Consider the following 12152-nt stretch of genomic DNA (forward strand, 5'->3'; position numbering starts at 1 on the left):
ATGCCACTGTAGAGACAAGAAGACTGTCACCAAGGTACATGAGATCTGAGGGCTAAGAAAAATGCAGGAGCACAAGGGAAAAATGTGGAAGCCAAATGAGAGCAGCAGTGAAAAGGCCATGTCCTGTCATGGCTCCAGGGAAGCAGCAGCCCCAACCCGAAGGCAGCAGAGAGGCAGAGCCCAGCGGGCAGTGATGGGCAGCCCTGAGGGCCACCGGGGCTGCTCATCCATGTGGCAGCTGGGCTCTTGGCCCAGAGACCCTCCTGTGTGATGAGGCTGCTCCCCCAGCTGCAGAGGAGATGGGAAGAGATGGCCGCTCAGAGAAAGGAATTTCTGACGACTTCCTTATTGGGTTTATATACACAGGAAGATGGCTTCTATAGGAAAATAATTGACATATAGGGGGCTAACAATAAAGTTATTTAATAAAAAGTGAAAGAATTAGATAAAATAATAATACAAACATTTAATAATAGATGAATTTTTTTTTGGTTGTTTTCTGAGAAAAGCTGGTGTTTCTGGTTTTAGGCATAGTATTATAGGTGAATTTGCTGAAGATGTGTGTATTCAAGTAGTGTCCTCACTGAATCCCTTAGTTCCTGGTTCCTCATGCTGTAGATGAGGGGGTTCACTACTGGAGGCACTACAGTGTACAGAACTGCCACCACCAGGTCCAGGGATGGGGAAGAGATGGAGGGGGGCTTCAGGTAGGCAAACATGCCAGTGCTGACCATCAGGGAGACCACGGCCAGGTGAGGGAGGCACGTGGAAAAGGCTTTGTGCCGGCCCTGTTCAGAAGGCATCCTCACCACAGCCCTGAAGATCTGCACATAGGACAGCACAATGAAAATAAAACAACTAAATGCTAAAAAGATGCTAAACAGAAGGGCCCAGACTTCCCTGATGTAGGAATCTGAGCAGGAGAGCTTGAGGATCTGGGGGATTTCACAGAAGAACTGGTCCACAGCATTACCATGGCAGAGGGGCAGGGAAAATGTACTGGCCGTGTGCAGGACAGCGTTGAGAAAGCCACTGCCCCAGGCAACTGCTGCCATCTGGGCACAAGCTCTACTGCCCAGGAGGCTCCTGTAGTGCAGGGGCTTGCAGATGGCAACGTAGCGGTCGTAGGCCATGACAGTGAGAAGGGAAAACTCTGTACCAGCCAAAGAGGCAAAGAAAAGGACCTGTGCAACACATCCTTGATAGGAGATGGCCCTGGTGTCCCAGAGGGAATTGGCCATGGCTTTAGGGAGAGTGTTGGAGATGGATCCAAGGTCGAGGAGGGCGAGGTTGAGGAGGAAGAAGTACATGGGGGTGTGGAGGCGGTGGTCGCAGGCTACGGCTGTGAGGATGAGGCCGTTGCCCAGGAGGGCAGCCAGGTAGATGCCCAGGAAGAGCCCGAAGTGCAGGAGCTGCAGCTCCCGCATGTCTGCAAATGCCAGGAGGAGGAACTCGCTCACAGAGCTGTTGTTGGGCATTTTCTGACATTGGATACAGTTGTCTGTTGAAAAGGAGAAGGCAGAAAAAGTTAGAAGAGAGTTCTTTGAGGAAAACCTATTGGAAGTATTAGAGCACTCTCATCCCAAGCCTCTCTCTTTGCAAGAGAATCTTTCTGCAGCTCTATCGCTTGAGTCCTGACTGATGCTCTCTGATAGTGGCACTGGGAACAGGGATTGCTATGGGCTCCAGAGGAGTCCTTCCTGCTGTGAAGCAGTCGAGAAGCAGGAACATGGGAGAAACTCAAGTTCAGGCCACTTATGAGATCCATAAACTTTGCAGAGTTGTTGCAGAGAACATATCCAATCACAATGTAGAGCAAGCCAGATTTTCTTATGCTTAGTACAACAATCACATTCTTGTTTTTCCCAATAACTAGAGACAGCTTAAAACAGAGAAGCCCCAGTCCACATGCAGATGGACAGAATCCTCACCTTGTCTCCAGATGCATGAGCAGGATCTCAGCTTTTCCTTCCTCACCAGGGCTGCATAGGCCTCATTCCAGCTGCCCACAGACAGCCATCCAGCAGCACAGACATGGTCTTAGCAAGGAGGTGTCTTCTCCTAGGGGCACCTGGATAACACAAGGATCCACGAGAGAGCTGCATCCTGCCGGAGAGCAACCTGAAGACCAGAAGGATGCCCCACAGACAGAGATGAATACTTGCAAGCTGAGGTGTCCCAGCATCCCATCTGCACTCTTCAGTGACTGGAGAAGGCTTGGCCACTTGGCTCTTGGCTGACTGGGGGCAGCTAGGTTATGACACTCCAAGGGGCTTCTGCCAGACTTCCTCACCCTACAGTGCAATCCAGCAGGACTCTCAAAGCCTACTGCATTGCCCACTGCCCTCCCAGAAACAAGACCCAGAAGGAGACCCTTCCAGGACCTGCAGCTGCATGGCCCTGCAGCCAGAGACTTACCTTGTCAAGGGCTGTGCAGATTTCTCCTGCAGTCAGCTCTCAGCATCCTCCCACTCCCAACTGCCTCCAACCCCTCTCTTCTTCTCTCCTCTCCCCGTGCCACCTACGGTCAGAGCCCCCAGCGCTGCTGTTCTGTGCAGAGGAGCTGTTCCTGGGCAGAGCTGTCACTCTGCACTAGGGCCCTCTTGCCAGGAGCTCTCTCTGTCCCAGGAGCCCGGCCCAGCTCAGCAGCAGAAGCCCTGCCCAAGGCATTGTAATCACCCCTCTGGTGCCTTTGGTGATGAGCCCATGAACCTCAGGCACTGAAAAAAAAAAAAAGAAATCTCTCAAGAAGTCCAAGTGAGATGCAAGTTTCCTGCAGTGTCCCCTTGAGAGCCAGCACTGACATAGCCTCCCTTGGAGCTTGTTAGAGCAGAACACTGGAGGCAGTGAGGACAAGTAGACAAAGGGAATGTGAAGGTGTCATTGATGTGTAGGAAAAGTAGATGTGTTTCATCAAGCCAGGCCTTGACCCCAAGCCCCTGGAAAGGTACCTGGAAAGCCCCTGGAAAGGATCCTTTCCTTTCACACATTCCTCAGGGCTCTTCCTGGGGCAGTAGGAGATGGGGATGTGCATTGCCAAGTGCAGGAGAATGGTACGACCCCTGCCTGGTTCATGGCTGGTGGTAAGGAGGCAATGAGGCCCTGGTGCTTTAACGGTAAGCTGTCTCCTCATAGGCCTCAGTGGCAGAGAGTGTTCATAGCCATGGACACAGAGACCTGGATCCTGTTGGGCCTTTTAGCCTTGCCACAGCCCTCTATACTTGAACACCAGGATGTCCGAGGGACTCCCACATCTGCACCTCTTTCCCTGATGATTCTAGACATTTGTCGTCGTGATGTCACACGAGATTTGAGCTCAGTGCAATAACTCATATCTACTTGTTGGACATGCTCCTCGTAAGACAGCTCCATAGGTGTGTTGGGTCTGTCTGGGATGGAGTCACCTTTCCCTGCAGCAGCCCACACAGTGCTGTGCTCTGCACTCGTAGCTGGAACAGCACTGGTATCACTCCAGTGTTGTGTCTATTGCTGCATAGTGCTGGCACAACATCAGAACTCCTTCCAGGCCCCCAAGAGCCAGCAGGCTGGGGGTGGGCAATTGATGGGGAGGGGACATCACCAGGGCAGCTGACCTAAACCAAGCAAAGGGATATTCCATAACACCTGATGTCACACTCAGCAATAAAAGGGGGCCTCTCATGGGGGAGGGTGTCTCCTGAACAACTGGTACGCATTTTGAGGCCCTGCTTCCCGGGATGTGGCCGAACATCGCTCGTTGATGGGAAGTAGAGAATAACCTTTTTTTTTTTTTTTTTTTTTTTTTCCTTTCTCTCTGTGCTTCTGCGCGGCCTTGTTGTTTCTTTTGCTTCTTTTTCTCCCCATTCCCCTTCCCTTTAATTAAATCATTCTCATCTCAAACCTTGAGCTCTTTGTGTTGTCTTTTCTCCCCCTTCCTCTTTGAGGAGGGGAGGAGTGAGAGAGCGATTGTGGTGGAGCTCGGCTGCCCACTCGAGTAAAACCATCACAGTCCTTTTTGGCGCCCAACGTGGGGCTTGAGGGTTGAGATAACCGTAGAATTGATTAAAGTAATTCCACCTAACATACTTGCTAGTCACAATGTTTGGCTTGCTGTTAATATTTTCCTGTGTGACTATGTTGTACGTAATACGTTCTCTGTTCTCTTTCGTCCTCTATATCCGATCGGAGAACGTGTTGAAATCTGTGTTTTGTTTCTTTATCACACTGTGCGGTAACATGCTGGCCTCCAGTTTTGTCTGGTACTCAGGTCCTGCATTGCTATCCTTCTGGTCTCCTGGAGATTATCTTTCTGGAAATGTGAAGAATTACACTGCCTTCTTTTTCTTCCCTGGCAGTCAATTTATGAATAATATCAGGGCTGGTGCTTTTTTCTTCTCTCCCTGTGGGCTAATCACAGCAGCCTTTGAGTTTTTTGGATACCCTTGGTCAGATGTCATCCTCCTATTACTAGTTCTATTCTTTTTCTTCCTTCCCAAAATCAAACAATTTATTAAGAATAGCATCCAAGGACCTGCCCCGAGGCAAAGTAGTTGTGGGTGGCAGGGTGTGTGTGGGGATACGGGCAGGTACCTGCCACGGTTTTCTCCTCCAATGGTTTTTAACTTCACCCCTGAACAAGTGCAAAATCCACAAAAACTGGTAGAATGTTTGAAAGACGTATGCCCTGACCCTGGCAATACCAGAGAACTCCACCAGCTTGCTGCACTCTGCTGGAGTCTGGCTTACGCCTATCAAATGTCAATTAACACTGCCCAGCACCCTCAAGGGGATAGGAAAGTTTCTGAACTTGATAGTGAGATAACACACACTGTGACCACCCCAAACGACCAACCATCTATGGTATCAGTAGCCCCTATAGTCAAGACAAAACAATGGAAACGGAAGTCAGCTCGTTTAGTAAGGGAAGAAGCTCATCCTGAGGAGGAGGGAGAGGAGGAAAAGGCAGGCACCTCTAAAGCAGCGTCATCACAACATCAGGGAGAAGAGACTGAAATCATAAATGAATCAGAAACCACTCGATCTCTATCCTTGAGTGAGTTGCGAGAAATACAAAAGGATTTCAGGAGGTAACACCTCCTCAACGACAGCCGTTAGCGAGGCGATAATGGTCTCCACCAGGCACGGTGCGCTCTCCAGGAAGTCGGTACGCACCCAGACCGACTACCCGTTAAAAAGTGCAGCGGTTCAGGCCACCGGATGCAGGGAGTGTCTGAGCCTGTTGCTGCCATCGACGGGAGGTGGAGAAACTGTGTGTGTGAGGTGTGAGCAGGTGGACGACCTGGTCCGCATGGTGGTGGAGCTCAAGGAGGAGGTGGAGAGGTTGAGGGATATCAGGGAGTGTGAGCGGGAGATCGACTGGTGGAGCGACTCCCTGCAGGGCCTCAAGGAGAGGTACCGGGGTGAGACACCCCAAATGGGGGTGGATCCCCTGCCCTGTGGCCGTCAGGCAGAGGGAGGGGATCTGGGAGTTGAGGAGGAATGGAAAAAGGTCCCTGCTTGACATCGCAGGCGATGCCCTCCCCTTCCGGCCCCACCTTCCCAGGTGCCCTTACGCAACAGGTTTGAGGCCCTGGAGATTGAGAGACCGGTGGGTGAGGAAGAGGTAGCAAGTGTACCCAGGAGGATGCCTAGGGCAAGGAGGTCGACTCCACGCCTCAGGACTGCCTCCACCAAGAAAGACAGAAGGGTGATTGTTGTGGGAGACTCTCTCCTCAGGGGAACAGAGGGCCCTATTTGTCGGCCTGACCCTACCCGTAGGGAAGTCTGCTGCCTCCCTGGGGCCAGGGTCAGGGACATTGCCAGGAAGCTTCCCAACCTGGTTCGCCCCTCTGACTATTATCCTCTTTTGATAGTCCAGGCAGGTAGTGATGACATTGAAGAGAGAAGCCTGAGGGCTATTAAACGAGACTTTAGGGGACTGGGACGGTTAGTGGATGGAGCGGGAGTGCAGGTGGTGTTTACGTCCATCCCTACGGTGGCAGGGAGGGGTACAGAGAGGACACGAAAAGCCCACCTGTTAAACACGTGGCTCAGGGGCTGGTGCCAAGACAGAAATCTTGGGTTTTTCGACCATGGGGCACTTTACTCGACACCCAGCCTGATGGCCGCAGAGGGTCCCTATCTTTTAGGGGAAAACGGATCCTGGGCCAGGAGCTGGCAGGGCTCATTGAGAGGGCTTTAAACTAGGTAAGAAGGGGGATGGGGCTGAAGCAAGGTTTGCTGGAGCTGTGCCAGGGGGAACAATAGCAAGGCCGGGGGATAAGGCAATGGCCCAGCTGAAGTGCATCTACACCAATGCACGCAGCATGGGTAACAAACTGGAGGAGCTGGAAGCCATCGTGCAGCAGGCAGGCTACGACTTGGTTGCCATCATGGAGATGTGGTGGGACCACTCTCATGACTGGAGTGCTGCAATGACTGGCTATAAACTCTTCAGAAGGGACAGGCAGCACAGAAGGGGTGGTGGAGTGGCTCTCTATATTAGAGAGTGTTTCGATGTTGTAGAACTCGAGGCTGGGCATGACAAAGTCGAGTCCCTTTGGGTTAGGATCGGCGGGGCCAACAAGGCTAGCGTCCTGGTCAGGGTCTGTTACAGACTGCCGAACCAGGACGAGGTGACGGATGAGGAGTTCTACAGGCAGCTGGCAGAAGTTGCGAAATCGTCAGCGCTGGTTCTCGTGGGGGACTTCAACTTCCCTGACATATCCTGGAAGCACAACACAGCCCAGAGGAAGCAGTCTAGGAGGTTTCTGGAGAGTGTGGAAGATAGTTTCCTGACACAGCTGGTTAGTGAGCCTACCAGGGGTGGCGCCCCGCTAGACCTTCTCTTCACAAACAGAGAAGGACTGGTGGAGGATGTGATTGTCGGGAGCTGTCTTGGGCAGAGTGACCATGAAATGGTGGGGTTCTCTATTCTTGGCAAGGCCAGGAAGGGGACCAGTAAAACCACTGTATTGGACTTTCGGAGGGCTGACTTTGTGCTGCTGAGGACACTGGTTGGTAGAGTCCCTTGGGAGGCGGTTCTGAAGGGCAGAGGAGTCCAGGAAGGCTGGGCGCTCTTCAAGAGGGAAATCTTAATGGCACAGGAACGGTCTGTCCCCACGTTCCCAAAGACAAGCTGGCGGGGAAGAAGACTGGCCTGGCTGAACAGAGAATTGTGGCTTGATCTTAGAAGAAAAAAGAGGGTTTATAATCTTTGGAAAAGTGGGCAGGCCACTAGGGAGGACTATAGGGATATTGCGAGGCTGTGCAGGGACAAAATTAGAAAAGCCAAAGCTCATCTGGAGCTCAATCTGGCTACTGCTGTTAAAGATAACAACAAATGTTTTTATAAATACATCAACACGAAAAGGAGGACTAAGGAGAATCTCCATCCTTTACTGGGTGCAGGGGGAAACTTAGTTACAAGAGATGAGGAAAAGGTGGAGGTGCTTAATGCCTTCTTCGCCTCAGTCTTTAACGGCAATACCGATTGTTCTCTGGATACCCATTACCCTGAACTGGTGGAAGGGGATGGGGAGAGAGATGTGGCCCTCACTATCCATGAAGAAATGGTTGGTGACCTGGTACGGCACTTGGATGTGCACAAGTCGATGGGGCCGGATGGGATCCACCCGAGGGTACTGAGAGAACTGGCAGAGGTGCTGGCCAAGCCGCTTACCATCATTTATCATCAGTCCTGGCTATCGGGGGAGGTCCCACTTGACTGGCGGCTAGCAAATGTGACGCCCATCTACAAGAAGGGCCGGAGGACTGACCCGGGAAACTACAGGCCTGTCAGTTTGACCTCAGTGCCAGGGAAGCTCATGGAGCAGATTATCTTGGGTGTCATCATGCGGTAGTTGCAGGGCAAGCAGGTGATCAGGCCCAGTCAGCATGGGTTTATGAAGGGCAGGTCCTGCTTGACGAACCTGATCTCCTTCTATAACAAGGTGACACGCTTAGTGGATGAGGGAAAGGCTGTGGACGTGGTCTACCTTGACTTCAGTAAGGCATTTGACACCGTTCCCCACAGCATTCTCCTCAGGAAACTGGCTGCTCATGCCTTGGACTGGTGTACACTTCATTGGGTGAAGAGCTGGCTGGATAGCCGGGCCCAGAGAGTTGTGGTGAATGGAGTCAAATCCAGTTGGAGGCCGGTCACTAGTGGAGTCCCCCAGGGCTCGGTACTGGGACCAGTCCTCTTTAACATCTTCATCGATGATTTGGATGAGGGCATTGAGTGCACCCTCAGCAAGTTTGCAGACGACACCAAGTTAGGTGTGTGTGTCGATCTGCTCGAGGGTAGGAAGGCTCTGCAGGAGGATCTGGATAGGCTGGACCGATGGGCCGAGGCCAACGGTATGAAGTTCAACAAGGCCAAGTGCCGGGTCCTGCACCTGAGGCACAACAACCCCAAGCAGTGCTACAGGCTGGGAGATGTGTGGTTAGAAAGCTGCCTGTCAGAGAAGGACCTGGGAGTGATGGTTGACAGTCGGCTGAATATGAGCCAGCAGTGCGCTCAGGCAGCCAAGAAGGCCAACAGCATCCTGGCTTGCGTAAGAAACAGCGTGGCCAGCAGGTCCAGGGAAGTGATTGTCCCCCTGTACTCTGCTCTGGTGAGGCCGCACCTCGAGTACTGCGTTCAGTTTTGGGCCCCTCGCTACAAGAAGGACATGGAGGTGCTTGAGCAAGTCCAGAGAAGGGCTATGAAGCTGGTGAAGGGTCTGAAGAACAAGTCTTACGAGGAACAGCTGAGGGAGCTGGGACTGTTTAGCCTGGAGAAGAGGAGGCTCAGGGGTGACCTTATTGCACTCTACAGGTACCTGAAGGGAGGCTGTAGCGAGGTGGTGGTTGGTCTGTTCTCCCACGTGCCTGGTGACAGGATGAAGGGGAATGGGCTAAAGTTGCGCCAGGGGAGGTTTAGGTTAGATATTAGGAAAAACGTCTTTACTGAATGGGTTGTTATTCACTGTAATAGGCTGCCCAGGGAAGTGGTTGAGTCACCATCCCTGGAGGTCTTTAAAAGACGTTTAGATGTAGAGCTTAGGGATATGGTTTAGTGGAAGATTTCTTAGCATTAGATCTGAGGTTGGACTCGGTGATCTTGGAGGTCTCTTCCAACCTAGACTATGCTGTGATTCTGTGATATCATCATGAAGGGAGATAACAAAGAGGGTCAACAGCGTTGCCCAAGTGCCCATCACTGAGGGATACTGCTGGTAACTGGCTGGCAAGAGGACTTTGTACCACAAATGTCCAGCTACCGTCCCCCCACAACATCATCTCCTTCTTCAGTTCAAATATCACCAGTCTGGCTAAAGAGAAACTCCAGGAGACCATGGCAAAGTCCAGGTTCACCATGTTCCCTTCTATCCTATCACCTTCTGTTTCAGCAGTTCCTTTGTTTCCTCCAAGTGTCTGAAGATGGCTGTGGCAGGACTTTCACTATCACATTCCCAAGGGTAGAGGTGACAATTGCAGTTCTTCCAAACTTTTTTCTTGCCCTTCCTGAAGATGCGTTTGATGCCCACATTTTTCAAGTCCCCAGAAATGTCACTGATCCAAATGCTTGACTTGGTCCAGAAAGGTGGGGTAGTGTGACATAGCAGAGAGGGGCATCCGCGATGAACCTGTGAGAGGGGTGTGAAGAAATCTCACAGGGACACTGGGGGTTGTTCCTGGAGGCACACAGAGCAATGCTAGAGCTGTGTGAGGTGCTTATGTCTGAGCTGGCCTCCCATGCTCCTCATACACACAGGGCTGTTGAGAGACATGACTCACAGAATCACAGAACCATCTAGGTTGGGAGAGACCTCCAAGATCACCGAGTCCAACCTCCGACCTAACACTAACAGCCCCCACTAAACCATATCCCTAAGCTCTACATCTAAACGTCTTTTAAAGACCACCAGGGATGGTGACTCAACCACTTCCCTGGGCAGCCCATTCCAAAGCCTAACAACCCTTTCAGTAAAGAAGTTCTTCGTAATATCCAACCTAAACCTCTCCTGGTGCCACTTTGGCCCATTCCCCCTCATCCTGTCACCAGGCACGTGGGAGAATAAGACCAACCCCCACCTCACTACAGACTCCTTTAAGGTACCTATAGAGAGCAATAACATCGTCCCTGAGCCTCCTTTTCTCCAGGCTTAACAACCGCAGCTCCCTCAGCCGCTCCTCATAAGACTTGTTCTCCAGACCACTCACCAGCTTTGTTGCCCTTCTCTGGACACACTCGAGCACCTCCACTTCTTGTAGCGAGGGGCCCAAAACTGAACACAGTACTCGAGGTGCGGCCTCACCAGAGCTGAGTAAAGGGGTACAATTACTTCCCTAGCCATGCTGGGCTCACTGTTTCTTATACAGTTTCTTATAGCCAGGATGCTGTTGGCCTTCTTGGCCGCCTGAGCACACTGCTGGCTCATATTCACCCAACTATTAACCAGTACTCCCAGGTCCTTCTCTGACAGGCAGCTTTCTAACCACACCTCTCCCAGCCTGTAGCACTGCTTGGGGTTGTTGTGCCCCAGGTGCAGGACCCGGCACTTGGCCTTGTTGAACTTCATACAGTTGGCCTCAGCCCATCTGTCCAGCCTATCCAGATCCTCCTGCAGAGCCTTCCTACCCTAGAGCAGATCGACACATGCACCTAACTTGGTGTCGTCTGCAAACTTGCTGAGGGTGCACTCGATCCCCTCATCCAGATCATCAATAAAGATATCAAAGAGAACTGGCCTTAGTACCGAGCCCTGGGGGATTCCACTAGTAACCGGCCTCCAACTGGATTTAACTTCACCACAACTCTCTGGGCCCAGCTACCCAGCCAGCTTCTAACGCAATGAAGCATACACCAGTCCAAGGCATGAGCAGCCAGTTTCTCAAGGAGAATGCTGTGGGAAACAGTGTCAGAAGTCTTACTGAAATCAAGGTAGACCACATCCACAGCCTTTCCCTCATTCACTAAGCGTGTCACTTGGTCACATAAGGAGATCAGGTTAGTCAAGCAGGACCTGCCTTTCATAAACCCATGCTGATTGGACCTGACCACCTGGTTGCCCTGCAAGTGCAATGTGATGACACTCAAGATAATCTGCTCCATGAGAGCTTCCCAGGCACTGAGGTCAAACTAACAGGCCTATAGTTCCCTGGGTCTACCCTCCGGCCCTTCTTGTAGATGGGCGTCATGTTTACTAGCTGCCAGTCGACTGGGACCTTATCACCTTATCATAGATTGAGATCTCATTTGCCAAGCGGGACCTGCCTTTGACAAACCCATGCTGATTGGGCCTGATCACCTGATTGTTCTGGAAGCGTTGTGTGATGGACTTCAAGATAATCTGCTCCATGAGCTTCCCCAGTACCAAGTTCAGACTGACAGGCTTGTAGTTCAAAGATCCTCCTTCCAGCTATTTTATAGGTGGGCATCTCATTTGCTAGTCACCAGTTGACTGGGACCTCCCCTGATAGCCAGGACTCCTGATAAATGACGGAAAGCAGCTTGGCCAGCTCTTCTGCCAGTTCTCTCAGTACGCTTGGGTGGATCCCATCCGGCCCCATCAACTTGCGTACATCTAAGTGCTGTAGCAGATTGCCAGTAATTTCCTCATGGATTATGAGGGCCACGTTCTGCTCCCCATCCCTTCCCACCAGCTCAGGGTACTGGGTATCCAGGGAACAACTGGCCTTGCTGCTAAAGACTGAGGCAAAGAAGGCATTAAGCACCTCAGCCTTTTCCTCATCTCTTGTCACTAAATTTCCCCCCACGTCCAGTAAAGGATTGTGATTCTCCTTTGTCCTCCTTTTCACGTGTATGTATTTATAAAAACATTTTCTGAGATCTTTAACAGCAGTAGCCAGATTGAGCTCCAGATGAACTTTGGCCTTTCTAATTTTGTCCTTGCACAGCCTTATAGTCCTCCTGAGTGGCCCTCCCTTTTTTCCAAAGGTCACAGAGTCCCTGCCTTGCAAACCCACAGGCAGTGCACTGCAGCACTTGCAGTGTCCCTCTGGCTCCTGCAGCCACTGCCAGAGGCTGGGAGGCACCTCAGCCCTGCAGTGCTTTGTCCTGCTCTGCCCTCCTCTGAGATGCCCCAAGGCATGAGGAATGGGCACTGGGACCTCAGTTCAAGAAACCACATCCCAGAGCTGCACTCAGGTGGCTTCCCAGGGAA

General features: G+C 51.7%; 1 protein-coding gene across 1 annotated transcript; it reads right to left on the reverse strand.

The window, feature by feature from the left end:
* Positions 1–285: 285 nt before the first annotated feature.
* Positions 286–1566, reverse strand: LOC118159988 (olfactory receptor 14A16-like). The gene has a single exon (XM_035314518.1). It carries the CDS (start codon positions 1476–1478, stop codon positions 537–539), a length of 942 nt encoding a protein of 313 aa, XP_035170409.1. The 5' UTR covers positions 1479–1566; the 3' UTR covers positions 286–536.
* Positions 1567–12152: the final 10586 nt, after the last annotated feature.

This window comes from Oxyura jamaicensis, unplaced genomic scaffold (genome assembly GCF_011077185.1).
Source record: "Oxyura jamaicensis isolate SHBP4307 breed ruddy duck unplaced genomic scaffold, BPBGC_Ojam_1.0 oxyUn_random_OJ72845, whole genome shotgun sequence".
Taxonomy (NCBI): domain Eukaryota; kingdom Metazoa; phylum Chordata; class Aves; order Anseriformes; family Anatidae; genus Oxyura; species Oxyura jamaicensis.

Coding starts and splice junctions, on each gene's coding strand:
- LOC118159988 (XM_035314518.1), bottom strand. CDS start 1,478: ATGCCCAACAACAGCTCTGTGAGCGAGTTCCTCCTCCTGGCATTTGCA.